Here is a 27,304-nt window from a genome sequence, read left to right on the forward strand (position 1 = left end):
GGCCAGGATCAGGCTGGAGATGACCAGGTGGATCCAATCAAGGAGGATGAGGCCCACTTCTAGCAGCTGATCTGGAGGTGTGAATTCCAAGAGAATAGAAGCTGCTTTTGTAGTTAGCGAGCCATTCACAGTCTTTGTTTAATCCAGAGTTGATTGTGTCAAACTTAAAGATGAACTGTAGCTCAGCAGTTTCTCTTTGAAGTCTGGTCCTGAAGTTTTTTTGCTGCAGGATGGCTACCTTTAGATCTGCAATTGTGTGTCCAGGAAGATTGAAGTGTTCCCCTACAGGTTTTTGTATGTTGCCATTCCTAATATCAGATTTGTGTCCATTGATTCTTTTACGTAGGGACTGTCCTGTTTGGCCCATGTATATAGCCACCATGGATGTAGAGGCTCTCTACACAAACATCCCACATGCAGATGGAGTACAAGCTGTCAGGAACAGTATTCCTGATGATGCCACAGCACAACTGGTGGCTGAACTCTGTGAATTTATCCTCACACACAACTATTTCAGATTTGGTGACAACATATACCTCCAGACCAGTGGCACTGCTATGGGCACCCGCATGGCCCCACAATACGTCAACATTTTTATGGCTGACCTGGAACAACGCTTCCTCAGCTCTCGTCCACTTACAGCTTCTATTCTCTTGGAATTCACACCTCCAGATCAGCTGCTAGAAGTGGGCCTCATCCTCCTTGATTGGATCCACCTGGTCATCTCCAGCCTGATCCTGGCCTGCATATTTATTCCTGCTTCTGGAAATTTCCACTACATGCATCTGACGAAGTGGGTCTTTGCCCACGAAAGCTTATGCTCCTACACTTCAGTTAGTCTATAAGGTGCCACAGGACTCCTCGTCGATCCGGCTCTGGAACAATTCAAACCCCCTCCTCCCTCCACCACGCGCCTGGCCTGGCCACAAGAACCTTTGGGCCACTGGTGTGTCCCTATTTCCAAAGAGCTCAGTGACCCTGGTTTGCCCCCAACTCAAAGCGCAGAGGCATGAAAGCAACATGGCCCAGCCAGTCACATGATGGAAACACAAATGAGGCCAGTTCGTTCAGCCCCTTTTCCCTACTCTCCCACGAGCAAGCCGAAAGCGTCCTTCCTGCAGAGCCTCTGGCCACCGAAAGCGGCTCTTCCCTCCTGCCACCATGTGCGAGCTTCCAGGAACATGCAGAACGGGGAACCCTTTCCATGCCACGTCCCCATTGCTGCTGTGTAACCACTGAGGTCAAGCACTTGGGAGGGTTTGGAAACGCTGATTGTGTCGGTCTCTAGCTTGGAGCCAGAAGCTGTAGTAAGAGTAGAGAGGAGTTAGGGGAGCAACCCAACGTCTAGGCTGTCTACACTCGCGGCTTCTTGTGTGAGTAATATGCAAATGAGGCTAAGCGTGGAATATCATCATTTGCATACTTAATGAGCCACCATTTTTTCAGAAGAGGCTCTTGTGCAGGAAGGAGCGTCTACACTGCCCCCTCTTGCGCGGCGCCGCTACACCGATTCGTTTTCAGGAAGAACGGCGTTGGGAAAGGGGGCAGAGCAGACGCTCCTTCCTGCGCAAGAGCCTCTTCTGAAAAAATGGTGGCTCATTAGGTATGCAAATGAGGCTCCGTGATATTCCATGCTTAGCCTCATTTGCATATTACCTGCACAAGGCGCCGCGCGTGTAGACAGCCCGGGGGGCAAGAGCCAGCCTCTGAGCGGGGCTGCCAAGGAAGTTTCCCTCGCAGGCAGCTGAGCCCTGCTCACTACCCAAGCACCAGGGCAAGCAGCACTTGGGATTGGCCCCTGCAGGACATGGGCACGGACGGGGGGCTCACTGCTCCGGTCTGACAGCAGCGCCCACGTTCCCAGCCAGCCGAGCGGGGGGAGGGCGCCCAGAGGATCAGTTAAATATTCAGGAGACGTGCTCCTCAGGGAGGCCCTGACCCAAAGGCCAGCCCAGCTTTCCCATTGAATCAGCCTGGGCGCACGCCTGTGCCGTACGGGAGGCAGCCCCGGGGCGGTGCCTTATGTAGACTTGGCCAAAGGCCACGGACTGGCCAGGACGCTGCAGCCCCCTCTTGCAGCATTGCCATGAGCCGCCCGTCCCTCTCCACCTCCGCCATGCTCCTTGCTGCCAGCTGACCTCCCTGTGCAGGTGAGTTGTCCTGAGCCCGCCTGCCGGGCAGATGCAGGCAGCCAAGCGGCTTGTAGCCCAGACAGATCTCCTGCAGCCTCCCCCTCTCCCCCGAGCATCATTCACACTAGCTGCTGAGCAACACATCACAGGGCCTGGCCTTTAGCCCATCCCTCCGCAGGGCAGGGACCAAAGAACCATCCCCCTCCACCCGAGCAGCCCGGCCTCCCCGCTCAGCACTGCTCCCTACCCTTCCCACAGCTGCAGGAACCCAGCCTCTGCCACACCTTGAGTGAGCATCCCCCAACAGCCCCCTAGCCCCACCTCTCCAGCCCGTCTCCCCTTTGGGGGCCAGCTCCTGCTTCCGCCCCTTCTCCCAGTCACTGTCCTTCGCCCATCGCCCTGGCCAGGCCTCAGCGTCCTCCTGGCCGGGTCTCAGCTTTCTGGTTGCTGGCAGACCGTCCTGCCACAGCCCCAGGCAGGGCATTCTCAGCAACTAGTGACACCCGCTGATCATGCAAAAGGGGAGACCAGCTGTGGCCTGTGCGGCATGGAGCACTGGCTGCGGAGCCGCTGAAAAGCCCAAGCCAGGCTGCGGGAGCTGGCCTTTCCAAGAGTAACAAGGGACAGGACAATAAAGCAGAATTCTTTATTGGAGGCGCCAAGAGTAGGAACAATCACAACCCTCCGAATTCCCCTCCCGGGCAATCCTGCCTGTCAGCTGGCACCAGGGTGGGCAGCGTCAGGTGTTCACTGTGTGCGTGCTACTAGACAATGGCTAGGCTCACACTCCCCCAGCCAGAAACTAGCCAATAGCCCTCGGCACTCCAGGCAACAGCAAGAACCTTTCCCGACCACCACAGCTTTGACTTGCCAGTGTGGCTCACGGCGTGTGTCATCACCAGAGAGACAAAGCGATAGGGCAGGGAGATTTGGGGGGGGGGAGAGCAGGAACATGGCTCCTAGGCAGAAGTGCAGGGGCAGGTAACCTGGGTAGGCTCCAGGATGACATCACGTATGGATTCTGAGGACCAGGCAGGCTGTGCTGTCTGGGCAAGCTGCAGCAGCCCCAAGCAAGAGATGGCCTTGCGAGACCCCCAGGGCTTTCCTGCCTCCTGGTCTCCAGCACAAGCCAAACCAAAGGGAGACACTGAGAGGCGGAGGCAGGGAGGGGAGATTAAGTGGGCCCAGAGCAGGGCTGAGCTCTGACTCACTTCCCAGCCCGGCGCTCCTCCTGGCGCTTGGTGAGGATGTATTTGAAAAACTCGTACACAGACCAAGCTATTGCTGTGGAGGGCATCTGGTAAATGACCCGGGCCTGGACCCCACGGAAGTAGGCGGTCACACCGCCCACTCGGTACACCGTCCTGAAGGCATTAGCCATGCCTGTGATATGTCCACTGATGTTGGAGTTCAAGGCCAGGGACTCCTGGGTGTTGAGCAGCGTTTTGCAAACGTCCAATGGCGTGGTAGCAGCAGCAGCCACGGCACCTGCGCAGGCCCCCGAGACCACATGGGAGCCAGGGTTGTACTGTCTGTGGGGGTTGAGCTGCTCCTGCAGAAACTCATAGGTCATGAAGTGGATGGCTTGGAAGGGGATGTTCATGGTGAGCTGGGTGGTGTAGCTGCGGTAGAAGGCTCCAGCCCCTTCATTGCGCCATACGGCTCGCACACAGTCCGTCACCCGCTGGTATGGGGAGTTGTACATCTGCATCCTCTGCTTGACCACTTGGGGCAGACGGCAGCAGCAAGCGACGGTGTCCAGCGGCCAAGCCACCGAGGAGAGAAGCAGAGAGAAAGGATAAGAACAGGGCTCGGGAGCCCCGGTTTCTAGTCTCACCGGCGTCAGAGACCACTGACAAGACAGACCAGGGAACTCCCAGGTCAAGGTCTGTGACTCCCAGCGTCCCCACGCCCTGCCAGGAATCGAGCTAGCACAGCTCTCGGAAGGGTGCCAGCCACTTCACCTATTAGCACGTGGCAGCACACCCAAGGGCTACATCTGCACTGAGCTCAGCGCCCTGCAGCCACATCCGGCCCTCCCTTGGTACAGAGCCCACATCGCTCTCAGCACCTGGGCACATCCCTGCATCTCTACAGAATGTCCCCAAGGGTTTCACTAGCTCAGCCAGCAGACACACAGGCTCAGTACAGCCCCAGCCCGGATGGCCCCCAGGTGGAAGAGAGCCAAGGTCCAACTCCACACAGCAGAACAGACCCGACTCGGACGGCGACTAGGGGGCTCAGGAGGCAGGATGCATGTGGCTGGGACACCAGGCCAAACCCAGTGCCCTGCAGAAAGGGCCAGAGCACACCTTGGTGCTCACCCTGTGCTGCACGCCACCACGGGGTGGAAATAGCGTCTCCTGAGCCCAAAGCCCTGCCTGGCCTTGGGGGGAGTAGCCACGCAGTGGGCAAGCCCAGCACTAAGGCTGCTAGTCTGCACCTTGGGAAGCTGCCTCCCTGCCAAGGGGACGTGGCTTTGAGGGAAGATGCTCTCCCAGCACTCTCGCTTTCTGCCTTGCTGGCAGCCTCAGCACAGGTGCCCCCTGGTGAAAACTGTCCTCCCCACAAACCAGATCCCTGGTGATCTGAACTCAGATCCATTAGCTAGAGCTGTTGCTTTCTCTGCCCAGCCTCACGACAAGTCCCTGGGGAGGGGGGGGGGAGGGCTGGCTCCCTCACGCTCTTCCCCCAGATCCCTGAGGCAGAGACTGGCTCCTCTCTCCTAGGATCAAAACCTGCTGGTTACTCAATGCCCCAGCTGGATACCCTGGATTATCCAGGCTTGGGCCCTAGGCAGGGGCTGCTGCTCTCTGCAGGGCTCTCTCTAGATAGGACAGAGTGAGGAGCACAGCACAGAGGTGAATTTGGTTCCTGCACAGAGGGGATCACCTCACTCTCCCACTTATGGGGCCTCCCCTGCAGAGGGGATGGGGTCAGCATTACCTTCCACAGGGTTCATAGCTGCATCATGGAGCAATGTTGCTACACACCCTGCTGCACCTGTAAAGCAAGAACTGAGACATGTGAGGGGAGTAGAGGGGGAGAGCCCCAGAGCCCCTCAGCAGAGAAGAGGGAGACACTGTCTGCCAGGGCTCCAGGGCCAACAAGGAGAAGACTGATGAAGCCTCACGTCGCCCTACATGCCGCCCACGAGGAGAGCTGGTGTCATCAACCCCCAGCCTCAGAGCCCACAAACTGGGGCGGCAGGGGCAGGCAGTGTTATCATGTGCCGGGTCCTTATGGAGACCACGAAACTTCATTTAATCCCAGCACCCGGTCGAGATGGTGCAAACAACAGACGTACAGGGACCATGTGGCCCACCACCAGAGTGAGAAACCACTCCACAGCCAGGACCCCCTGCGCCCAGGACCCACAGGGTGAACCCCCCCCCCAATAAGTTCAACCAGTCCCAAGTCTGTCTGAGCACAGCAATGTGGGGAGCCTGAGAACGTCAAAGGCCCCACCGGGAATGAGGGCTGCATCCTAGACCCTGCTCCGCTCTACCTACCCACAAGGCTGCAGTCAATCCCAGCTCAGAGACGAGGGGAGTCCTGCAGGCAGCTCCCATCCACAGGTGTTGCTGTGAGCAAGGGGCAGGTGTTGACCAGCTCCCAGCCCCACTAACCTGTTCCTCAAAGCCAGATACCTAGGAACAGCTCAGACAGGTCTACGAAGAGGTGCAGCATGAGTACAACACTCCCCCTGCCCAGCGCCGGGTGGGAGGGACGGGTGGAGTGTGAAGATGGGTGCTAGCTAGTGACTGGCGAGAGGACATTGCTATAGACCACCTGCGCCATCCTGAAACTGACTGCTTTGGTGTGGTGGGATTAGGTGTCAGCCCAGCCATTCCTATCAACCCTGTCTCCCTGGCTGTTCACTACCATCACCAAGGAAACCCCGCCCCAGGCTGCAGAGGAAATGGGTGCCATAACAGCACCCTGAAGATAGACACGGCAAGCAAGCCCTACCCTATGTGGGGCAGATCCTCTTTCTCACTGCCCAAAGAACTAGCACCCCCCCCCCTCCATTTACTGGGACACATCTGTTTTCCCCATTGCTGCACCTGGCTCCAGAACTAGGTCTAAATAGGTAGCAAGCACCACCAGTGCCACGCATACTCTCCCTGGGTGCACTGCAGCCACTGCTGCACAGCCACTGGGAAGCCCGCAGGGCTGGTACAGAGCAGTACGGGTCAGGGCAGTGTCTGGGAGATGGCAGACAGGGGAAAAGAACCACTGACAGCCAGTCTGAGTTCTACCGACTCATGCTGGGGGAACACAGGGGCCCAGACTTCTGGGGATGCCAATGACTTTACCACCCCAGCCAGCAGGGCCGCTCTCAGCTGCTCTAGCCCATCAGGGATGGCGGTGCAGGAAGGATCAATACCGTTGGCCACATGGCTATTGCCCCCAGCATGGATGACATCACTCAATGTCTTTTTTAACTTTTCATAGCAGGCGAAATACAAGGCGTGGGCAGGGCCAGCCCCCGTGGCTGTGATGTTCATGCCCCGCATCGGCCTCCAGAAACCCTCCGTCTGGACAATCCGCCACAGGGCCTCGAGCACGTTCCGGTAGCGGGCGGCAGGCTCCGGCTGCAAGCTCTGCATCCGCGTCTGAAAGCGCAGCAAGAGACGGTGTTACGCGTGCTCGGCAGCAGCCCAGCCCAGGGACCTGGGCTTCCATTCCTGCCGGGGGGGGGGGGGGGGGGGGGGGGGGGGGGGGGGGGGGGTCCCGTCCCGCCAGGAGGGGGAGGGTGGGGCGGGCCGGGGGTCCCGCTCGGGAGGGGGGAGTGGCCCCGGGGGGCGAGGCGGGGGGGCGGCCCGGGGGGTCCTGTCCCGCTCGGGGGAGGGGGGGGGGGAAGGCCCGGAGGGCGAGGGGGGGGGCGGCCCGGGGGGTCCTGTCCCGCTCGGGGGGGGGGGGGGAAGGCCCGGGGGCGAGGCGGGGGGGGGGCCCGGGGGGTTCTGTCCCGCTCGGGGGGGGGAGTGGCCCCGGGGGTGAGGTGGGGGGGGTCCCGCTCGGGGGGGGGAGTGGCCCCGGGGGGTCCTGTCCCGCTCGGGGGGGGGGAAAGGCCGGGGGTCCCGCTCGGAGGGGGGTGGGGAGGGCGGCGGCCCGGGGGGCGAGGCGGGGGGGGTCACGCTCGGGGGGGGGGGGAAGGCCCGGGGGGCGAGGCGGGGGGGCGGCCCGGGGGGTCCTGTCCCGCTCGGGGGGGGGGGGGCGGCCCGGGGAGCGAGGCGGGGGGGTCCCGCTCGGGGGGGGGAGTGGCCCCGGGGAGCGAGGCGGGGGGGCGGCCCGGGGGGCGAGGCGGGGGGGTCCCGCTCGGGGGGGGGGGGGAGTGGCCCCGGGGGGCGAGGTGGGGGGGCGGCCCGCTCGGGGGGGGGAGTGGCCCCGGGGGGCGAGGCGGGGGGGGTCCCGCTCGGGGGCGGGGGGGCGGCCCGGGGGGCGGGGCCCACCTTGACGCAGTCGATGGGGTACATGACGCAATGCTCCAGCACCCCCGCCACGGCCCCGGCCAGCATGTGGGTGGAGACGGCGGCGCCCTGCGGCAGCGCCTCGTAGTCCGGGTCGGAGCCGGGCTCCGGCCGCCGCGCCGCCTCCGCGCCCCCGGGCCCCGGCCCGGCATCCGGCCCCCCCCGCCGGGCCCACGCGGGGCCCCCGCCCAGCAGCAGCAGGACGCGGCCCGGCTCCGGCCCGCCCCCGGGGCCCGCGCCCGCCCCCGCGCCCGCCCCCAGCTCCATGGCGCCGCGCGGGGCCTCCGAGCCAGCCCCCGCCGTAACCACTACGGGCCGCGACCGGCCGGAGGCTCCCGCTCAGCCTGCCACGCCCCCCCGCGCCCATTGGCCAGCCGCACGGTCCGCCCCGCCCACCGTCGGCCTCTATTGGCCAGAGCCATCGGCCGCCATCCTACCGACAACTCCTATTGGTTAGGCGCGCAGAGCGCCCTATACATGCACTGCTCCTATTGGGCAGCCACTCCCTTCGACACACTCATCCGCACCGCCTATTGGCCGAGAATATCTTTCAGCCCGCCCATCCGCGCCGCCTATTGGCCAACTGATCCTTTTGTCCGCCCTTCTGATTGGGCAGCAGATCTTTGCCCTTTCGTCTTCTTCGAGTTTTATTGGTTCTGGCCTTGATTGGCTGCTGTTTCAAGGGCCAGGGCGCGTGTTCTGTGTTCCAGAGCCGCTGATTGGCTCTCTCAAGGTGATGACGCCCAGGGATGTAGAACCGGGCGAACGTCGGGCAGCGCGTTACGGACTCGCAGCACGTTCAGCCGGGACAGAGCGTGCGCGGCACCGCCCCCTTGCTCACGTGACCGCCCCTCCCATTGCCTTGTCGAGGCGGAATCACGTGTCATTCGGAGCCTCAGCTAATTCCACAGCCCCGGGGCCGCGTGGCCAAAGAGGGCAGGGGGCGGTCACGTGAGGAAGGGGGCGGCGCCGCGCGCGCTCGGACCACGCTGCACAAAGTTGATCGCGGATTTTCAGATAGCCCCGCCCAGGGGGCAGGGCTCATGTAACGAGCTCTGCGATTGGACAGCGCTCCGAGCTCAGAGACTTGGTGTCTGATTGGTCCCCTGGGTCACGAGAGAGGAAATTTTGGCCTTTGCTGCTTGGGGCGCCTCAGCATCCCGTTCGTTCTGATTGGCTGCTCTCGCGGCGAGGGCGGGGTTCCGGGGCGGGCACTGATTGGTTTAGAAGGCGGGGCGGGTCCAGCACGCTCGAGTCTCGGGAAGCCCCGCCCCTTCCTCCTGTCGCCTTGGTGACGTGGCCGCGGACCTGTGCCCTGGGGAACTCCCTGCCGCAGTCCGGCGCGGCGATGTCCCGGCGGCCGGGGGGGGGCCCTGGGCGGGCCCGGGCTGGGGGGAGGTGACGCGGCGCCGAGCGGGAGCGGGCCCATGGCCAGGTGAGCGCGGGGCCGTGACCCGGCTGGAGCTTCGCGGCGCTTCTGCCTGGGGGGCCCGAGCCGGGTCCTGGGCCAGTGTCCGCCCCCCCCCGCGGCTCCTCCGGGCCCGGCCGCTGGGGGGGGGTGGCGGGGAGCCCCCCTCTCCGGGCCCGGCCGCTGGGGGGGGGGGTGGCGGGGAGCCCACCTCTCCGGGCCCGGCCGCTGGGGGGGGGGGTGGCGGGGAGCCCACCTCTCCGGGCCCGGCCGCTGGGGGGGGGGTGGCGGGGAGCCCACCTCTCCGGGCCCGGCCGCTGGGGGGGGGGGTGGCGGGGAGCCCACCTCTCCGGGCCCGGCCGCTGGGGGGGGGGGAGTCGGCGGGGAGCCCCCCTCTCCGGGCCCGGCCGCTGGGGGGGGGGGAGTCGGCAGGGAGCCCACCTCTCCGGGCCCGGCCGCTGGGGGGGGGGGAGTCGGCAGGGAGCCCCCCTCTCCGGGCCCGGCCGCTGGGGGGGGGGGGGAGTCGGCGGGGAGCCCCCCTCTCCGGGCCCGGCCGCTGGGGGGGGGGGGAGTCGGCAGGGAGCCCCCCTCTCCGGGCCCGGCCGCTGGGGGGGGGGGAGTCGGCAGGGAGCCCCCCTCTCCGGGCCCGGCCGCTGGGGGGGGGGGGTCGGCGGGGAGCCCCCCTCTCCGGGCCCAGCCGCTGGGGGGTGGGGGAGTCGGCAGGGAGCCCACCTCTCCGGGCCCGGCCGCTGGGGGGGGGTGGCGGGGAGCCCACCTCTCCGGGCCCAGCCGCCTGTGCGGGCTCCGGGGGCTGGAGTGGACAGCGCGATGCTTTCTTCCCCTGCCTCGGAACGTGACTTTGCCTGCTCCCCGCACCTTTTGGCCTCTTCCAGGATCAGCTTTTCCTGCCTCTGCCCAACCTCATGGCGCCTCACTGTGCCCACCGTGAGCCCGTGTGCCCGTCAGCGCCTGGCCCTGCTGGCACTCCTCTTTGGAGTCTGCCTGCTGCTCCTTGTGGCAGCCACAGATCTGCGCCGTTGGGGCTCTTCTGCCCCCCCAGACCGGCCGTTTGAGAGGTGAGTGAACCTGGGTTGGATGGTTTTGCTGGGTCTGGCATCACAGACGTGGGACGCTCCGAGACTTGGCTACGCATTGTACAGGCAGGACAGATCAGGCCATGAAGGCAGGGCAGCAGACCAGGACATAGAGAAAATTCAGTAGAATTTGACAAGAACATTTCTGAGGGCAAGGGGCCACAGCAGGCTCTAAACGGCTACAAATTCTAACTTGTAAGAATATGATTATATGTCAGGTTAGCAGCCTCAAGAGACTGGAAACTGTATTCATAAAGCAGGGGGGATCAGAGTCCAATGAAAACAGTAATACTGTGTGACTTCTTGATACAAGCCAGTGACGTGTCTCAGAAGGACAAGGTGTAGAGAAATCATTTCTTGATTACTGCTGTCTGACGGCAGTATAATCAAGTTCAGCATTCTCAGGAGAGAGAAGGTTGGGATAATAAGCTTCAGAAACTGGGATTTACAGTAAAATAAAATGAAATTCTTTAGACTGCATGGAAGCTGCTAGCACACAACACACCCTCCTCTGTGGTTAGACCATGGCTCATAGTAAATTGTTGAGAGAAATGGGAGCACTGTGCCATGCTTTCACTCTACTCTGAGCTCTTGCCTTCATTCTTACTAACACTGCTGCCTCTGGGATTTATCAGGCAGATAATCCTGACAGGCACATGTGTTTGACTTCCCAGCCACTTAGCCCTTTCTGTTCGACAGAAATGTTACGCAGTTCACTTCTCTCTGGGTGACCCTGGTCTTGAGTCCAGGGTCTCCCCCCCATATATTCTGGTGGGCAAGCATCCAGTGCTTTGCATTTACCCACAGTTCCTCTCCAAGACGATACTGGAATTTAAAGTTAAAAGACTCTTGGTGTTTGGTGCTCTACTTGGAGTGGATTAAATCTGTCTACCCAGTTTCTTTCTCCAGGCACCAGTTTGCTGGACAGGGCTATGCCCAAGAGCACGGTGGATAGCTAGCTGCATGTCATATTGCAGCAGTCCCCTGGCTGGCCTGAAACTAGAAGGCTACTCTAGGCTGCCACATTGGCTTGTCTCAGGCATCGCCATCAGAAATATGTGCAAAGCTGCTCTGTGGTTCTCTCCACGCATGTCCCCAAGTGTCACTGCTTGCACCAGCTGTCAGGAAGAAATCCTGTTTCAGTTTGTCCCCCCTCGAGAACGCGTTCCAAGGCAGAGAGGCCGAACTCTCCTGCCCCCAAGGAAAGCTTTGCTCTGTTGGGGAGCCCTGTATTGGTAGTGTGCCATCCATTTGCATAGGGCCGTGTCCCCAATTGTCTGTCCTGCACGCTGAGCGTTGTCTGATGTTGCACTTGCAAGAAGGGACTTGCTGCTTTGTGGGTCTGTGTTTCTCTGAGTTGAGTAAAGAAATCCCTCTGCTGGTTGTTGCTTCTCCTTGTAACCCTCTCCTGGTTCCCGCATCCCCTGAGGGAGAATCCTGCATAGATGGAATCGAAAGGTGGGGCACTGCCCGTGCTGAGCCAGTGACAAGATTGGGGCCTTGGCTGGCTTTTCCAGTAGGATACTCCCTTCCACCACCCCTCGGTTGGAGGGGCCACTCACGCTCGGCCCATTAGTTTTCATTGCTCTTTGGACGTTGAGTGTCTCCATTTGGCTGTTGTTCCTGGAGACTTTGTCCTGCATAACGGAGGGACTAGGCGGTATGTTCGGGAGGGGTGATGCTATTGCTGCCCATAAGCTCTGGGGGAGCTCCAGGGAGCTTGTGTGGTGGGGCTGAGAGTCCTGCCAGAACAGCCTCTCCAGGGATGCAGTTTTCCCCTGCTCAGCATGCCAAAGGCTCTGGCTATAACACAATTACTCGGGTAGCGCAGGGCGAGAGAGGCGCCAGCTCGGCTCTGGACAGCTCCATTTTCAGCACCAGCTTCTGGGGCTCAGGGAGGGGAAGGCCAGTCCCGTTGGTGCCTCCATAATTGAATTGAGGTTGGTTGTTGTCTGTATTGCAGCCCCGGGGTCAGTGGAGCCTTGTGGAAGCGGATGCTCTGGGCTGGGTAATGGTGCTGAGCCAGGGCATCCTAATTCTGTTAGGGCTCCTACTAATGGAAAGGAGAAGCTGCAGCCCCCTGGTTCTGCCCTGACTCTGCGTGTGGGCAGCTAGCATTGTGCTGACTCGGCCAAACGGCTCAGCTGCATGTGCAGCCCCCCGGGGGGCCTGTGAGGGAAGGGATCGATCATCCCCATTGATCTCCTGCCCTGAGGGTCCAGAGGAGCTCAGCGGTGCCCAGGGGGCGTCTGGAGCCTTCCTGCAACTTTGGAAGTGGCGAGCAGAGTTCTGAAGGCAAACGCTTTGTGTAGCGTCAGCAGAGCCTGCAGCATGGCTAATGAGCAGAGAAGGCCCATCACTGTCCTAGGGCCTGTGCAGGGGCAAAGCCCTGTCCTAGGGTTTGTCACTAGATTCACCTTTCTGGACTCTGCCATTAGCAAGGCCAGACCCCTACAGTGCTGTTATCTGCTGGGGGGGGGAGGGACTCCTCTCTGACCTCCTGATACTCAGTCCTCTCTCCAGCCTGTGCAGACACTCGGTGCTGGGCAGATGAGAGCTGGTCAATGCCTCTGCTGGGGGCTGGGGTGTGGGCGCTTGCCCAGCTACAGCTGCTGTGAGTGGGACTTCTGCAGCATCGTGGCTGCCCTGTCTGCATGGGACTCCTCCCAATGTCACTGGGGTGGAACTGAGTCCTTGCTTCCCCTGCTCCTGCTCCCCGTGGAAGGCCCAGCCCAGTCACCCTCTGGGAGCAGAGCACTGCCCATTAGCACAGGGGCAGGGCTGTGTGGAACAGGCTGGCTCCCAGCGCTCTTGCTAGCCTGATCTGGGCTGTGCACAAGGTGCTGTGGTGCTGTGCCTCTGCCCCTCCTGCCTGTTGGGGTTGACCATCCCTCTTCCGCTCTCCCAGGTACATGGCCCGGGTGGGAGACCTGGAAGCTACGGACACAGGGGACTCCACACTGAACTATGGGATTGTTGTTGATTGTGGGAGCAGCGGCTCCCGGGTCTTTGTGTATTTCTGGCCTCCACACAACGGGAACCCTCATGACCTGTTGGATGTCAAGCAGATGAGAGACCAGAGCCGCCAGCCCGTCGTCAAGAAAATCAAGCCAGGTCTGTGCCCCTTCTTCCCTGCGTGAGGCCAGGCAAGGGCAGAGGCTGAGCGCTGGCTTTTCCGTTCCTGCTGGTGCTTATTCGCTCTGCCCTCTGGGGCAACGGTCTCCCTCCGACTCCCCCAAGCCTTGAGCCTTTGCTTCTAGAGCAGCGATTGGAGGCCGCCCCTTTCTCTGGAGTGGGTGTGGGACATTTCTTTCTTCCTCAGTTTCCCTTTTCCCTGTGCAGGGATCTCCGTGCTGGCAACCACTCCGGACCAAGCCAGTCACTACATGCGCCCACTGCTCAGCTTTGCTGCAGCTCATGTGCCGGTGACAAAGCACAAGGAGACTCCACTCTACATCCTGTGCACGGCGGGTATGAGGCTGCTGCCTGAGAGGTGAGTGCCCCCAAGGCACCTTGCTTGTGTGTCTGTTCCACTGGCATTAGAGGCACCCAAGCACTCGGAGAACCAGAAAGGGCAGGGAGTTCCTGAGCGAAGCCTGGTGCAAGGGAGACAGGAGCATGTTGCTTTCGGTAACTGGGTTTGGTTCTTTAAAGGATTTGAAACCACAGAGAGAAGAATACTTCTTTTTAGGGTCAAACAAAAAATTATTTATTTTTTCTATTTACTTTATAATCAATTTTCTATTTAAATCAATTCATTATTTTTTGATTCTTTTAAGACAATATAATATACAAAGAAAAAGTAGAAAAACAGTACAGTAAAAAAACAAGAAATAATAACTTCTCCTACAGATATACCCTCCTGATTTACCTTTAAACAATGTATGGAGTTAACAATTACTTAATACTCACGTTAAGAAAGATAGAAGCATTGCTTAGATTCAGGAGAGATTCTTTTCTTTGTTTTTCCTTTCTTTGGATTTTTCGTTGCAACTTACGACCGGTATTCGTTCCCCTTTCGGAGCTTATGTGCGGCAGCGAGATTCAGCGCCGGGGAGGGAGCCCTGGTTGATCAGACCTGGCTTTTTGGATTCGCAGCCCGTCCGCTCGTGGTCTGTTTCAGCCACCTTATATACCCTGTATCGGTATTTTGGTATCCTCCACTCACCTGGCAATTGCTGACGTTAGATTTTTGTTGTCTCATTCTGCCCTTACAAAAAACTTTCGTCTGCTCCATTTGGGGTAATCAGCACTTCCTTGCATACTGCTGTCTGAGTTACTTACTTCCCTAAAAGCGGGGTTATTGTTGGTCAACCAATCCAATTTTGTTTTTATTTTTATCTCCTGTATCTGAGAGTGCTGCCTTGCCTTTCCACTTACAATTAAACTGGTGCTCATTTGACATATTCTGGGTAGGCCTCAATACCTTCCTTTCACAGCTGCCAGCAGAGGGCATGGCTTGCAAAGCCCAGTCCGGGGGCAGGGAGGCACCAGGAATCCTGCAGTGTTGGAGTCACTGCAGGATTTGTGACCAGGGGCAGTCTTAACACAAGACTCCCCCAGCTGCAAACTGGAATGGGTGCGTGGAGGGGGATTCCTTGAGCCCTAACACACAACTGCTGGGTTGGATGGCCCTTGCAGGCTGCAGGGACTGGGATGTTCACTGCTGTCCCTGCCCTCCCCAGGCAGCAGGCTGCAATCCTGGCGGACTTGGTGAGGAATGTGCCCCTGGAGTTTGATTTCCTCTTCTCGGCGTCGCAAGCTGAAGTGATCTCAGGGAAGCAGGAAGGTAATAGTCCCAGCTCCTCGGTCTGCAGGTGTGTCGTGAGCCGGGGGAGATGAGTCACTGCAGCCCTTATTGACCCAGGTGCATGTCGGAAGAGGCATGGCTCTGGGGGCAGGCAGTGCTAATGATCATCTGGGGGTGGGCATAGATGCTGCGCAGACCTTGCAGGAGCCCAAACAGCAGAGGCAGCATGAAGACAATGGTTCTTGGTCCATGCTATTCCCAGGAGCCAGGTTCCCTGTAAGCAGCCACCCAAGAGAGATTCCTCCCAGCTGATTAGCAGAGTGCCCCCAGGTGGCAGCATGTGTTTTTTTTGCTGATGGTGCACATCCGCACATGCCTCATTGCACAGAACAAAATGTATTCTGCACATGGAAAACATTAGAGGCCCCATCTGCCCCAGAGCTGCTAAGGCAGAGACTCAGGAATTCGTCGGGCTCTGCGCTCCCAGAGGCTTGAGAGTCACGCACTGAAGGGAACAGCAGAGTGCTGGCTCCTCTGCGGATTCCAAGAGCTACAGCCGGCTCCAGTGTCCTGGCTGCGCCGGCGCGTTGCCTAACGCTCTGTCTGTGCCTCTCTCGTAGGGGTTTATGCCTGGATTGGGATCAACTTTGTCTTGGGGAGATTCGATCACGAGGAGGGTGAGTCCAGCCAGGGCTTGTGGGGCTGGGGCGGTTGCAGCTCTGTTAGAATTGACTCCGCACCCAGAGCAAACCAGGGCCTTGGCGTGCTGAAGGTCCTGGCCCCCCATGGAGTCCCTGAGCCCAGCCAGATGGGGAGAGGGAGGAAGTAGGAAAGTGGGTGGAGGGGCAGGGTAGATGAGATGGAGCTATGTATTGGGAGCTGTAAGAGCAGAGGCACGCAGGGAAGGTGGGGTCTTGTTCGTTGCTATCAGCCTTCTATGCCTCAGTGGAGCTCCCTGCGTTAGGCAGCAGCCAGGTGAGATCTGGACACTGCCCTTGTCCCCCATACAGCAGGGTTGCCAAGGCCCTGATCTGGGGAGTGAGGGCAGGGAGGCTGACCTGGGCACATGGTCCCAGGGATCTGCTAATGTCTTGCTGTGGGCTGCAGAGGAGGAAGCGATGGTCACAGTGGCTCTGGGGAGTCAGGCGGAGTCCCTGGTGCGGAAGCGGACAGTGGGGATCTTGGACATGGGTGGTGCTTCTCTGCAAATCGCCTACGAGGTGCCCAGCGTGGAGGCCTTCTCCTCCCCACAGCAGGTGCGTATCGAGCCCCCCGGGCAGGAAACCAGCCCTTGTGCTTCCCACGCTTGGCCCGGCTGCTCACCCCTCTCTCTGCCTCAGGAGGAGGCTGCCAAGAGCCTGCTGGCTGAGTTCAACCTGGGCTGTGACGTGCAGCACACGGAGCACGTGTACCGTGTCTATGTCAGCACCTTCCTGGGCTTTGGGGGGAACTTTGCACGGCAGCGCTACGAGGAGCTTGTGCTGAACCAGACACGCACCCACAACAGGTAACGCTGCCCTGGGCTCAGCAGCCCCCCCAGGCACCTGCCTGCTGGGGGAAGGTCCTCAGACATCCCAGCCCTTGGCGCTATAGGGGCCACAAGTGGAAGGTCTAATCTCAGCGCACGCTGCAGAAGCCCAAAGGATGTTGCTGTAAGGGGGGGCCTTTAAAATGACCCTGGCAGGGTTATCCCCGTGTGTGTGGGAGCTGGCGTTCTTGTGTCTGCGGGTTCTGTTGGTTCATGCTACCAAGGCAGCCTGGTCTTTCCTTTGATAGCTCCTCCCCAGGGCCAAGGGGAGTCTGGGGGCTAGGCTCTCCCATGGAGATCAGCCCAGGGCCTGAGGGAGGGCATCTTCACCCCAGTTGCAGGGATGTGCCCAGGGCTTTGGTTGGGGGACTCCCCAGTTCTTGGCCAGGGGGCCTATCTGTTCTCATGGGATGCGGTCGTGTTGGATCTCCCTGAAGGGGTGTAGTTGTGGTGTTAAAACTCCCCTCCAGCCCATTCTGTCCTGGGATCGATGGTGGGCACCTCCCTGCAGCCTATCCCGCCTGTCTCTGGACCCCCTTCCCCCATGGGCTGGCATAGCACCATGGCCCTCCTCAGAGGTTTGTGGGCTGCAGGGGTGTTTGCTTGTTTCAGTCCAGGTGAGATTCTGCAGCAGGTTCAGGAAGGTGGACAATGGGGTAACAGCTAGTGCAGCTGTACTGACCACAGGTGATCCTAGCACACAGCAGCGCCTTTCCCAGTACCTCGTGCATGCTAAGGCATTGTGCCTCAGTTCCCTCAGCTCACGTCAGCGGAGTGTCCCTTGGCACAGCTGTGTGCTCTTCGCTGGGTGTCGCGCATGCACCCACCTATCACGTGTAATGGTGGGCTGGGCTTGCTACAGTGTGGCCAGCAGGGGGAATGTGGCCTTCGCAGGGGCAGTGAGTGCATGTGTGCCCAGCAGGGACTCTTCCCCGTAGCAGGGGCACAGCTCTGTCACTGCAGAGCCTGATCGATTAACAAGGCTCTTTCCTGGCTCATGTTCTAGGCTGCACAGCCAGCAGATGGGGGCAAGTACTGAGACCCCTTTTCTGGATCCCTGCTTGCCTGTGGGGCTCAAGGACACAATAGAAAGAGGGGGCCAGACCCTGCATATCCGAGGGCGAGGGGACTGGCAGGCCTGTGCACAGCTGCTGCAGCCTCTGCTGGCAGGGGTCAATGGCAGCCAGGCCTCCCTGACCAACACTTACCAGGCACCCATTGACTTCAACAACAGCGAGTTCTATGGCTTCTCGGAGTTCTTCTACTGTACTGAGGACGTGCTGCGTCTCGGGGGCCACTACCATGCACCCAGCTTTGCCCGCACTGCCCAGGTGAGCACTGCGCTGACCCAGGGCTTTGGGGGTAGAGGCTGGGTTGCACCGGCCACTCTGCCGGGGGATGAGCATGTTCTTTGGTGCCTGGCTTCACCTGGGCTGCCCTGAACTTTCTCTCGCTCCCGAGGCTCCTGCTGGCCTAGTAGATGGCAGGGGAAGCACTAGACATGGTCTCCTTCTGATGCATTCTCCTAAGCCAACGGGTATGTAGTAAAGGAGCACAGACCTGGGAGGGCGTACCCCTCTGGGGCGTGTCTTAGTCTGGTGCTGTTCAATGGTTTTCATTACTGACACGGCTAATGCAGTTCGAGTGCGCTTATGGAATCTGCAGATACGCTGAGCTGGGGGAGGCTTGCAAGCACCTTTGAATTCTCATCCTGTCCTCCAAATGACTGACAAGTTAAAGAACTGGCCTGACTTCAGTGGGAGCAGGAGAGGTGCTTAGCTGCTGGGAAGAATGGGGGGGGGGTCCCCAGACTGTAGGAGGGTCAATCTGATGCAGGTGGAAAAGGCTAGTCTCCTTCTGCAGTATATAAAGACAAGTCTGGTCTGAGACAAAGGAAAGAATTCTCTTGTGCCTGATGCTGGGGAGGGCTCAGCTGGAGCACTTGTGGGAACATCTAGATGAACTGGAGAAGGTCCAGAGAGGAGCGACAGAAGGGTTAGAACCTTACAGCCTGACTGAGTCAAGGGTAACTGGTCCCAGGAGCACTGAGGGGTAGCTGACCAATCTGGTACGGGCTGTTCAAGCCAGTGGGACTCCATTGGTTTCCATGCTCACTGACAGTAGCACAGGGAGTCATGCATGGGCAGGAAAGGTGGCTAGAGATTAGGGAAGTTAAACTCTGGAACAGGCTTTGGAATCCCCATCACTGGACAAACACGTCAGGGATGGTCTGGTTTGACATGAGGCTGCTTCCATGTAGGGGCTGGACGTGAGGTCCCTTCCCCCGGAGTATTTGTGACTGCTTGCTGTGCTGGAGGGGAGCAGGGGTGGCACCAATCTCTCCACTGACAGTGCTGTCTCTCCCTTGCTGCCCCAGGATTACTGCAGCCTGAGCTGGTCAGTGCTGACTCAGCGGTTCCAAGAGGGCCTGTACTCCCCACACGCAGACCAGCAGCGGGTCAAGTAAGGAGCCTCCCCTCAGCAGGAGCAGTGTGTCTAGCAGCTGGGGCCCTGGCATCTGACTACCTGTCCCGTGTGCCCTCTGCAGGTATCAGTGCTTTAAATCTGCCTGGATGTACCAAGTCCTTCATGAAGGCTTTCACTTTCCCCTGGATTACTCCAGCCTGCACATGGCCCAGCTCGTGGACGACCGTGAGGTGCAGTGGACCCTTGGAGCCATTCTCTATAAAACCCGCTTTCTGCCACTCAGGTAAAGCAAATTTGAGTAGGGAGCACGGGCTGCCCTCCATTGCCTGGCCCATACAGGGGATTTATAGATTCCAAGACCCTAAGCAACCACTGGGATCATCGGTAAAGCACAGGCCACAGCCTGCTCCTCCAGTCACTCTTAGAGCACAGCAAACCCATCCCAGCTTGATGTACCACTGTACCAGCTGGAGCGCCTGGCTACTCCAGTCCCAGCACTGCACTGCAGGAAGCTGGCTCTGGGGGGTGATCCTGAGGCCCTGTAAGTGCAGGGAGTAAGACAAGGTGCATGTGCTACGCTGTCACCTGACCTCTTCTCTTTTCTATCCTTCCTGCCCAGGGATCTCCGGCAGGAGAGCAGCCGACAAGCCCACAGCCCCTGGCTCCGCCTCTCCTTCGTCTACAACCACTATCTCTTCTTTGTCTGCATCCTGGTGGTGCTGCTGGCCATCATCCTCTACCTATTGCGGCTGCGCCGCATTCATAGCCGCCAGCTGTGTTTAGCTCCCCATAACCTACGGTGGCTGGAAGAGGCCGTGCTGCTGCCAGGCCAGGAACTGGGGCCCTAACCTGGCTCTGGAACACCAGCACCTGAACTGGAACCTAGGCTGGGTGACAAGCAGCCAAAGCCAGCCTATGGGGCTGCTGCCTAGGTTCCATCTCCTCTCCTAGAGCCCCAACACCAGTCAGGCCCTTGTTTGACACACAGGCCTGGAGACTCCCTGCTGGGCAGGAGAGGTGGGTACTCAGTAACAGGTGGTACCAGCAAGGCAGATTTAGCTCTCTACTCATGGGAATAGAAAGGTGTAGCACATCAGGGGAAAGCCTAGCTTGCAAACCTATGGAACTCACTGCAATAAGATAGTGAGGTTAAGCATCAGTAGGACTCAGCAGCCAACTGGACCGTTGAGGGGCCAATAAGCACACCTGCTATTACCTCTGAAAAGTCAATCATAAGGGACATGTCTGCCAGTCAAGGAGCCTTAATCCCTAAGTCTGTTTACCTTCTCTTGAAGCACAGAGCAGCCCCCGCCCCCCCTCCACCATTGCTGTTTTTTCTGTCCAAGGGGCAGGAGTGGGACCATAGTCCTAGCATCACGTTGCTCCCTTGACAAGGGGCAGCTACGGGAGGGCTAGAGTTCCTAACCCCCTCTGCACAGCTGAGACTCCATGAATCTTTCTGTGGCTGTGTCCTACCCCCAAGCAGCAGGCTTCCCCCTGGGCCATAGGGCACAAGTCCCCAGTCTCAGCCATGGGGGGTTCCTTGGCTGACGGCAGGGCCCAGAAGTGGAAACTGGGTCATTGCAAATTGGTTTTCTTCTAGCAGAAGCCATCTGAATGAGCCTTCTCCCTCATCCTGGGCTTCAGCTTCCCTTTAAATCCTTCAGAGGGGGTGTAGCCCTTGTCCCCTCCAGCAGCTGCCTGAGTTTAGCCCCTTGAAGGCTTCCCTGCAGCCCAGCTGTTCAACAAGGAGGGGCACAGACCAAATGCTGCATCCCCCCAGAGGGGTGCTTTGCTACCTCAGAGGGATCACATGTGATGTCTGTAGGGGCTGCTAAGACATGCTAGCTTGTGTGATTTGAGGCAGGTACCGGCCTGCCCCTGGCCATCCCTACCCATTTCAGGCCAAAGTTCTTTCCTTGTACAGGGCAGCAATCCATGCCCTGATTCAGCCATGGAATTCATCCTGCAGGCTGCCTCCCCTCCCCCAGGCCTTGCCTCCACAGAACCCAGATTACTTGAACCCCAGCTGTTCCGATTAGCGCAATAAACAATCCACAGGCCACCCCAGCAGTTTGTGCTTATCTGTGTTAGGGTCAGCACCCCCTGTAGTCTCTGCTGCAGACTTAACCCCCCTGCGGAAGGGAATGTACAGATGCTCTTTGTGGGGAAAGAGCCCTAGCTGGAAGTTTCTCTCATCCAGGGCACGGCTCAGCACACTCACCCTGGGTGCTCAGAGCAGTGGGGTAGCTCTGATCCAGGCCACACCTGCTGGAATGATTACTGCAGTTTCCATCAATCCCCTGGGTGAGAAGTCAGCAGCGCACAGCCTAGCCTCTGGGTATCCTTGAATAAGAGGGTTAATTGCCAGCATGGCTCAGGCAGGGGCCTGCACAGCTGGAGCAGAGAAGTGCTCCAGGGGCCACCCAAGCACTGGTGGTGCTAGATCAAAGTAGGCAACAGCTGTTAGAGCAAGGCAGTGCACTCAGTCTTTCATGGGGTGGAGCCAGGCCCCAGCTAAGGCTTTGACTTGAGGAGGAAACTGTTGCATGGTACCTGGAAGCAGGGACAAGGGCAGAGCATATGCTTCATCCTCCCTGAAACAGTTCCACTGCTGCACACGGGTCCAGCCCCCTTCCCTCGCCCCTGCAGCAGGGTAGGGGAGAGGAAGGAAGCTGCACCTAGAGCTCACCACAAGGGAGACCACCACGCTGCATACTAGAAAAACTTTTATTTTCACAACACATTTAAACACCAAACAACAAATAAATACTGTGGTTAATAAATACGGGAAATAGGAGGGGGAGACCAGGGTCTGGTCCAGATTATCGGCACCTGCCCCACAACCAGCCCACACACAAGAAGGGGCAGGAGTAGGAACCCTCTGAGCAGAGAAGAGCCAGGTGCCTGTGGTACTAGGATCGCAGGGGAAAGAGGGTTTTTTTTCCCCTGCAGACTGACTCAGAGTCCCACCCTGACCTACCACTCACTAGGACTTCTTCCATCAGCCACACACTGTTCCTCAGGCCCACCCTCCCAGAAATAGCAATAGCCACCAATCAGGAGCAGGCTTGAAAGCAGGGATGCTGCTCCGGAGCCCAGGGATCTCCCAAGGGGCTCCGGCTGCAGAGGATGTGGTCCTCACATGCACCAGCCCACAGAACGGGCTGCCAGGACCAGGATTCATGCAACAGGCATCATGAGGCTGAACTCTGTCTCCATTTCTCGCTTTAAGGGCTGAACAGAGCAGAGGCAAAAGGAGGGCTGTGGTCCCTGTACCTACCCTCCAAGAGTAGGGGTAGGCACAGTCTTCTGCACCAGCCAATTCCTTGGGAACCACAGAGCTCAGCTAGCCACTTGGGAATCTCTCCCATGCTAAGGAGGGGTGGGGTTCCATCTGCAGCACCTGGCTCAAGAGGAAGCTCAACTCTGAAGGAAAACCTGACTCCTCAGGGCTACATGAGTGGCCCTTGTGCCTTTTGGTTCCTGGATGCAGTGGCTGAGGTGGTGCTGCAGCTGGTCTGACCTGGGGTCCAGCTCTGGCAGGACAGCACTGGTGGGTACAGAGGGTGGATCTACATCTGGATTTCAGAAGGAAATGCAGGAGCTGAGAGACAGAGATGGGGAGATGTTTAGTCCAAACTCCTTCCTGTGAAGGGGGCCTAAACAGCCATCCCAAAAGAGGGAGGGACTCGCCATGGGCAAGAAGAGGCCCTCTCCTGGGCTGAATCCAGGGACCCTCTGTTTGGCTCCAGTACAGAGCACTAACAGGCAACAGCAAGCCACTTCCCAAAGAGCCTCTGCTGGAAGCCCAACCCAAACCAGAAACTGCCTAGGAAGCTGCACAGAGTAAAGTGCCCTGGCTTCCACAAGGCCTTTTTGTAAGCTAGGGGGTGGGGAACCTTCTTTCCCTCAGGAGCTATTGGCCCACTGGAAAAAAAATCAGTCAGGGTCACAGGCAAGTGAGAAGCAAAAAAGCCTCACAAATGTGGCCCTTGACTGGTAAGCAGGAGAAAAGCCATAACCTCACCCCACTCATTCAATTTTGGGCACCAGGGTTCCCCTCACTCTCCAGCCTCGCAAGGGAGGGAACACATACCAAGGCTCAGAGCTTCACCCTTGGATTCCGGGGGTGGCTCTAGTAGATTATGTGGTGCTCCCCCCTCCCCAGGCTTTGGGGTGGAGCCAAATATGAAGTAAGCCTTGCCCCCATCTATAACTGGGCCAAAGCAGCAAGTCTGGGGAGGGCCTTATACCACGAACCCCCCCCCCCCATCCACTCCTTAAGTCCAGGTGGCCTGTCCCATGGGAAGCGCCATTCACCATGATATATGGGTGCTGATCTCATCTCCTTCCTGGAATCTTCTGGGCTGGTCCCAGGTCACTCCCACAGGAAGCGCACATACCAGATGGTCTCATTCTTCAGCTGGGGCCCAAAGAGGGGGTTTGCCTGAGCCAAAATGGCTATGAGCCAGCTGCAAAACAGACAGAGTGTGACTCTAGAGGTGCCAGGCATTACAGATCACCACAAAGGGTGTCTGCCAAGAGGGCATGCATGGTTCAAACTCAGGCTGAACATGGCTGGGGCAAAGAGTGAAGAAATGTGCAAGGCATTTGGGTAATGAGAGGAATTGGAAATGACAATGGGCACTAGAGCAGACAACCATGGCACTGCAATGTAATAATGCCTGTACTTCCCACTATGACAAGAAGGGTTTTCCCCATCACTGCAGGATCTCCAGCTGCCCAAGCAAAATGCAGGACAATGTAGCACTTTAAAGACTAACAAGATGGTTTATTAGATGATGAGCTTTTGTGGGCCAGACCCACTTCCTCTGATCAAGTAGTGGAAGAAAATAGTCACAACCATATATACCAAAGGATACAATTAAAAAAATGAACACATATGAAAAGGACAAATCACATTGCAGAACAGGAGGGGGATGCGGGGGGGGGGGGGGGAAGGAAGGAAGGTAAGTGTCTATGAATTGACGATATTAGAGGTGGGGAGAGTGGGATGTTTGTGAGCTAGAACAACGTTTCCCTCAACTCCCGTCCCCTTTCACCCCTTCTCTACCTATGGTACATCGATGACATCTTTATGATCAGGACGCATGGCCAAGAAACACTGGAGATATTCCACAGAGATTTCAACAACCTACACCCCACCATCAACCTCAGCCTGGACCATTCTACACGAGAGATCCACTTCCTGGACACCACAGTACAAATCAACAATGGAAAATTAGACACCACTCTCTACAGAAAACCCACCGACTCATACAGTTACCTACATGCTTCCAGCTCCCACCCAAAACACACCACACGATCCATCGTCTATAGCCAAGCCCTTCGATACAACCGCATCTGCTCTAATCCTACTGACAGAGACCAGAAGCTTCAGGATCTCTACCAAGCATTTATAAACCTCAACTACCCACCCGGAGAAATAAAAAAGCAAAGTGAAAGAGCCAGACGAATACCTAGAAACCATCTACTTCAAGACAGACCCAAGAAAACCAACAATAGAACACCACTTGTCATCACCTACAACCCCCAACTTAAACCTGTCCAACACATTATCAATAAACTACAGCCTATACTGGAACAGGATACCATACTCCAAGAGGCTCTGGGAGACAGACCCATAGTCTCCTATAGACAACCACCTAACCTCAAGATGATTCTTACCAACCACCACAGGACATACCACACTAATACCAACCCTGGTACCTTCCCTTGCAACAAACCCCTTTGCCAGCTTTGTCCACATATTTATTCTGCTGATACCATTATTGGACCTAACCAAGTGAGTTATAAGATCAAGAACACATATTCCTGCGCATCCAGAAATATAATCTATGCTATCATGTGCCAAAAGTGTCCGTCTGCTATGTACATTGGACAAACATCTCAGACACTTCGCCAAAGGATTAATGCCCACAAAACAGATATCAGACAAGATCACAAAGAGAAAACAGTTTCTTGCCATTTTAACCAGAAAGGACACTCTCTCAATGACTTAACCACCTGCATTCTGCTACAAAGACCTTTTACATCTGCACTTGAAAGGGAATCCTCTGAACTGTCATTCATGTTAAAATTCGACACTCTCCGGGAAGGAATGAACAAACACTTGAACTATCTTACACATTATCAAGATAGCTTTCCCAATTATCACCTCTAACACCATTACTCACAAACATCTCACTCTCCCCACCTCTAATATCGTCAATTCACAGACACTTACCTTCCTTCCTCCCCTCCCCCTGCATCCCCCTCCTGTTCTGCAATGTGATTTGTCCTTTTCATATGTGTTCATTTTTTTAATTGTATCCTTTGGTATATATGGTTGTGACTATTTTCTTCCACTATTTGATCTGAGGAAGTGGGTCTGGCCCACGAAAGCTCATCATCTAATAAACCATCTTGTTAGTCTTTAAAGTGCTACATTGTCCTGCATTTTGCTTCAGCTACCCCAGACTAACACAGCTACATTTCTATCACTATTCCAGCTGCCCAGGCAGTGTTCTTCCAGTAATCTAACTATATTTACTCTGTTAGTTGGCTTAGTTATGGTGCTCAGGAGTCCCCTAAACCACACAGCTATGCCAATCTAAATTTTCAATGTAGACCAGACCTTGCTATAGCTGGAGTTACTGAGACCCTGTGGATCAATTCACATGACTAGAATGTTGAGAGTCACTGGTTACAACCTGCTTATGAAGGATGGAGTATCTGAAATTAGGTGTGTGGAGAGAAAGGTAGTGGTGCAGGGGGGAGAAGCCTCTGTCCGCAGTGAGCCCGGAGCAGCAACATGGGGTGGCTCCCTGGGAGTGGGGTCAGAACACACTGGCTGCCAGCCTCACCCCCAGCGGCTATCAAATAATCATGTAATCACTCAGTTTCGGGGCAATTACATGATAGTTAAATTAACCAATATCTAACATCCCTATGAAGGACAGAGAGTCATATTAGAAATAAAAGATTTAAAAACGGTGATTAACCACTTGAACAGAAGACTCCCAGGAGAAGTTGAGGATTCTCCATCTTACTATATTCAAACCAAAATCCTGGAGGCCTGTCTGGAAAGTGTACATTAGCTAAACACAGGTTATTGGGCTCAGTATACAGGTAAGCAGGTGAAATTGTTGGCTTTTTTGTAAGTAGGGCCCTACAAAATTCATAGGCATGAAAAATGCATCATGAACCACCCAATCTGGGCGCTGTGCTTGTATCCTGCATTGTGCATTCCACCAGGAACACAGCAGGCCTGGAGTCGGGATCCGGAGCTAAAGGCACTTGCAGGAAGGTCTGCGAGGTTCTTTTCGGTGCTGGTGTCACCCTGAGTGCGAGCCCCCTTCAGAGACGGGTGGAAGAACCTAGGGCTGCACGGCCAAGGGACCCAGCGTCCAGCCTCCTGCCCCCCCCCAGCGAGCGGCCCCGCCCGCCCGCCCGCACTCACAAGAGGTAGCAGCACACGGCGCCCGTGACCAGCATGGTGATGGTGACCCTGTGGGGAGAGAGGCCGTTAGCGGGGGCGGCGCGCGGAGGGGAAGGGGGGAGCCGTTAGCGGGGGCGGGGCGGCGCGCGGGGGGCCGTTAGCGCGGGGGGGGGGCGCGGCCGAGGGGGTAGGGGGGAGCCGTTAGCGCGGGGGGGGGCGCGGCCAAGGGGGAAGGGGGGGGCCGTTAGCGGGGGCGGGGCGGCGCGCGGGAAGGGAGAGCCGTTAGCGGGGGCGGCGCGCGGGGGGCCGTTAGCGCGGGGGGGGGGCGCGGCCGAGGGGGAAGGGGGGAGCCGTTAGCGGGGGGGGGGGCGGGGCGGCGCGGCGCGCGGGGGGAGCCGTTAGCGGGGGCGGGGCGGCGCGCGGGGAGCCGTTAGCGGGGGCGGCGCGGGGGGAGGGGGAGCCGTTAGCGGGGGGGGGGGGGGGGCGCGGCCAAGGGGGAAGGGGGGAGCCGTTAGCGGGGGCGGGGCGGCGCGCGGGGGGAGGGAGAGCCGTTAGCGGGGGCGGCGCGCGGGGGGCCGTTAGCGCGGGGGGGGGGCGCGGCCGAGGGGGAAGGGGGGAGCCGTTAGCGGGGGGGGGCGGGGCGGCGCGGCGCGCGGGGGGAGCCGTTAGCGGGGGCGGGGCGGCGCGCGGGGAGCCGTTAGCGGGGGCGGCGCGGGGGGAGGGGGAGCCGTTAGCGGGGGGGGAGGGGGAGCCGTTAGCGGGGGCGGCGCGGCGCGCGGGGGGAGGGGGGCAAGGCCCGGCTCTTACCCGCGGTTGGGCCCCTTGGGCACGAACCAGGGCGCGGCGACGCCCACGAGGCCCCAGAAGGCGGAGAAGAGGATCAGCGGCAGCGCGAAGCTGTGCGCGGTCATGGCTGCCGAGAGAGCGAACCGAGCCCTGCACCGCCAGCGCGGCCACCGTAGCGATCCGCGGCCGCGCCCCCTCGCGGCCCATTGGCCCGCGCGGCTGCTCGCTCCCGCCCATTGGCGCACTCGCCGATCACTCCGC

At 58.5% G+C, this 27,304-nt stretch overlaps 3 protein-coding genes across 3 annotated transcripts; 1 reads left to right on the top strand and 2 right to left on the bottom strand.

Moving 5' to 3' along the window:
* Positions 1-2,764: 2,764 nt before the first annotated feature.
* On the bottom strand, positions 2,765-7,926 carry SLC25A28 (solute carrier family 25 member 28). Its single transcript, XM_075934453.2, has 4 exons — positions 7,589-7,926; positions 6,523-6,751; positions 5,079-5,135; positions 2,765-3,857 (listed from the first exon to the last, which is right to left on the bottom strand). The coding sequence occupies exons 1-4, from the start codon at positions 7,871-7,873 to the stop codon at positions 3,340-3,342; spliced, it is 1,089 nt and encodes a 362-aa protein (XP_075790568.2). The 5' UTR covers positions 7,874-7,926; the 3' UTR covers positions 2,765-3,339.
* Positions 7,927-8,848: 922 nt separating this feature from the next.
* On the top strand, positions 8,849-20,878 carry ENTPD7 (ectonucleoside triphosphate diphosphohydrolase 7). Its single transcript, XM_075934450.2, has 12 exons — positions 8,849-9,041; positions 9,908-10,090; positions 13,017-13,222; positions 13,451-13,601; positions 14,794-14,897; positions 15,479-15,535; positions 15,966-16,114; positions 16,199-16,365; positions 17,393-17,717; positions 18,764-18,849; positions 18,935-19,096; positions 19,433-20,878. Exons 1-12 carry the CDS (start codon positions 9,034-9,036, stop codon positions 19,659-19,661), a joined length of 1,827 nt encoding a protein of 608 aa, XP_075790565.2. The 5' UTR covers positions 8,849-9,033; the 3' UTR covers positions 19,662-20,878.
* Positions 20,879-21,529: 651 nt separating this feature from the next.
* On the bottom strand, positions 21,530-27,304 carry ATP6V0E2 (ATPase H+ transporting V0 subunit e2). The gene is made up of 4 exons (XM_075934458.2): positions 27,065-27,304; positions 26,279-26,326; positions 23,137-23,288; positions 21,530-22,420 (listed from the first exon to the last, which is right to left on the bottom strand). The coding sequence occupies exons 1-3, from the start codon at positions 27,166-27,168 to the stop codon at positions 23,195-23,197; spliced, it is 246 nt and encodes an 81-aa protein (XP_075790573.1). The 5' UTR covers positions 27,169-27,304; the 3' UTR covers positions 21,530-22,420; positions 23,137-23,194.

This window comes from Pelodiscus sinensis, chromosome 8, assembly GCF_052426305.1.
Source record: "Pelodiscus sinensis isolate ZL-2025 chromosome 8, ASM5242630v1, whole genome shotgun sequence".
NCBI classification, from domain to species: domain Eukaryota; kingdom Metazoa; phylum Chordata; order Testudines; family Trionychidae; genus Pelodiscus; species Pelodiscus sinensis.

Coding starts and splice junctions, on each gene's coding strand:
- SLC25A28 (XM_075934453.2), bottom strand. CDS start 7,873: ATGGAGCTGGGGGCGGGCGCGGGGGCGGGCGCGGGCCCCGGGGGCGGG. Junction 6,752..7,588: donor ACCCCATCGACTGCGTCAAG/GTGGGCCCCGCC, acceptor CTGCGCTTTCAG/ACGCGGATGCAGAGCTTGCA. Junction 5,136..6,522: donor CAATAGCCATGTGGCCAACG/GTATTGATCCTT, acceptor CTTGCTTTACAG/GTGCAGCAGGGTGTGTAGCA.
- ENTPD7 (XM_075934450.2), top strand. Junction 13,602..14,793: donor ATGAGGCTGCTGCCTGAGAG/GTGAGTGCCCCC, acceptor TGCCCTCCCCAG/GCAGCAGGCTGCAATCCTGG. Junction 17,718..18,763: donor GCTTTGCCCGCACTGCCCAG/GTGAGCACTGCG, acceptor TTGCTGCCCCAG/GATTACTGCAGCCTGAGCTG.
- ATP6V0E2 (XM_075934458.2), bottom strand. CDS start 27,168: ATGACCGCGCACAGCTTCGCGCTGCCGCTGATCCTCTTCTCCGCCTTC. Junction 26,327..27,064: donor CCCAAGGGGCCCAACCGCGG/GTAAGAGCCGGG, acceptor CTCTCCCCACAG/GGTCACCATCACCATGCTGG. Junction 23,289..26,278: donor GCCGTGTGCTGCTACCTCTT/GTGAGTGCGGGC, acceptor TCTGTTTTGCAG/CTGGCTCATAGCCATTTTGG.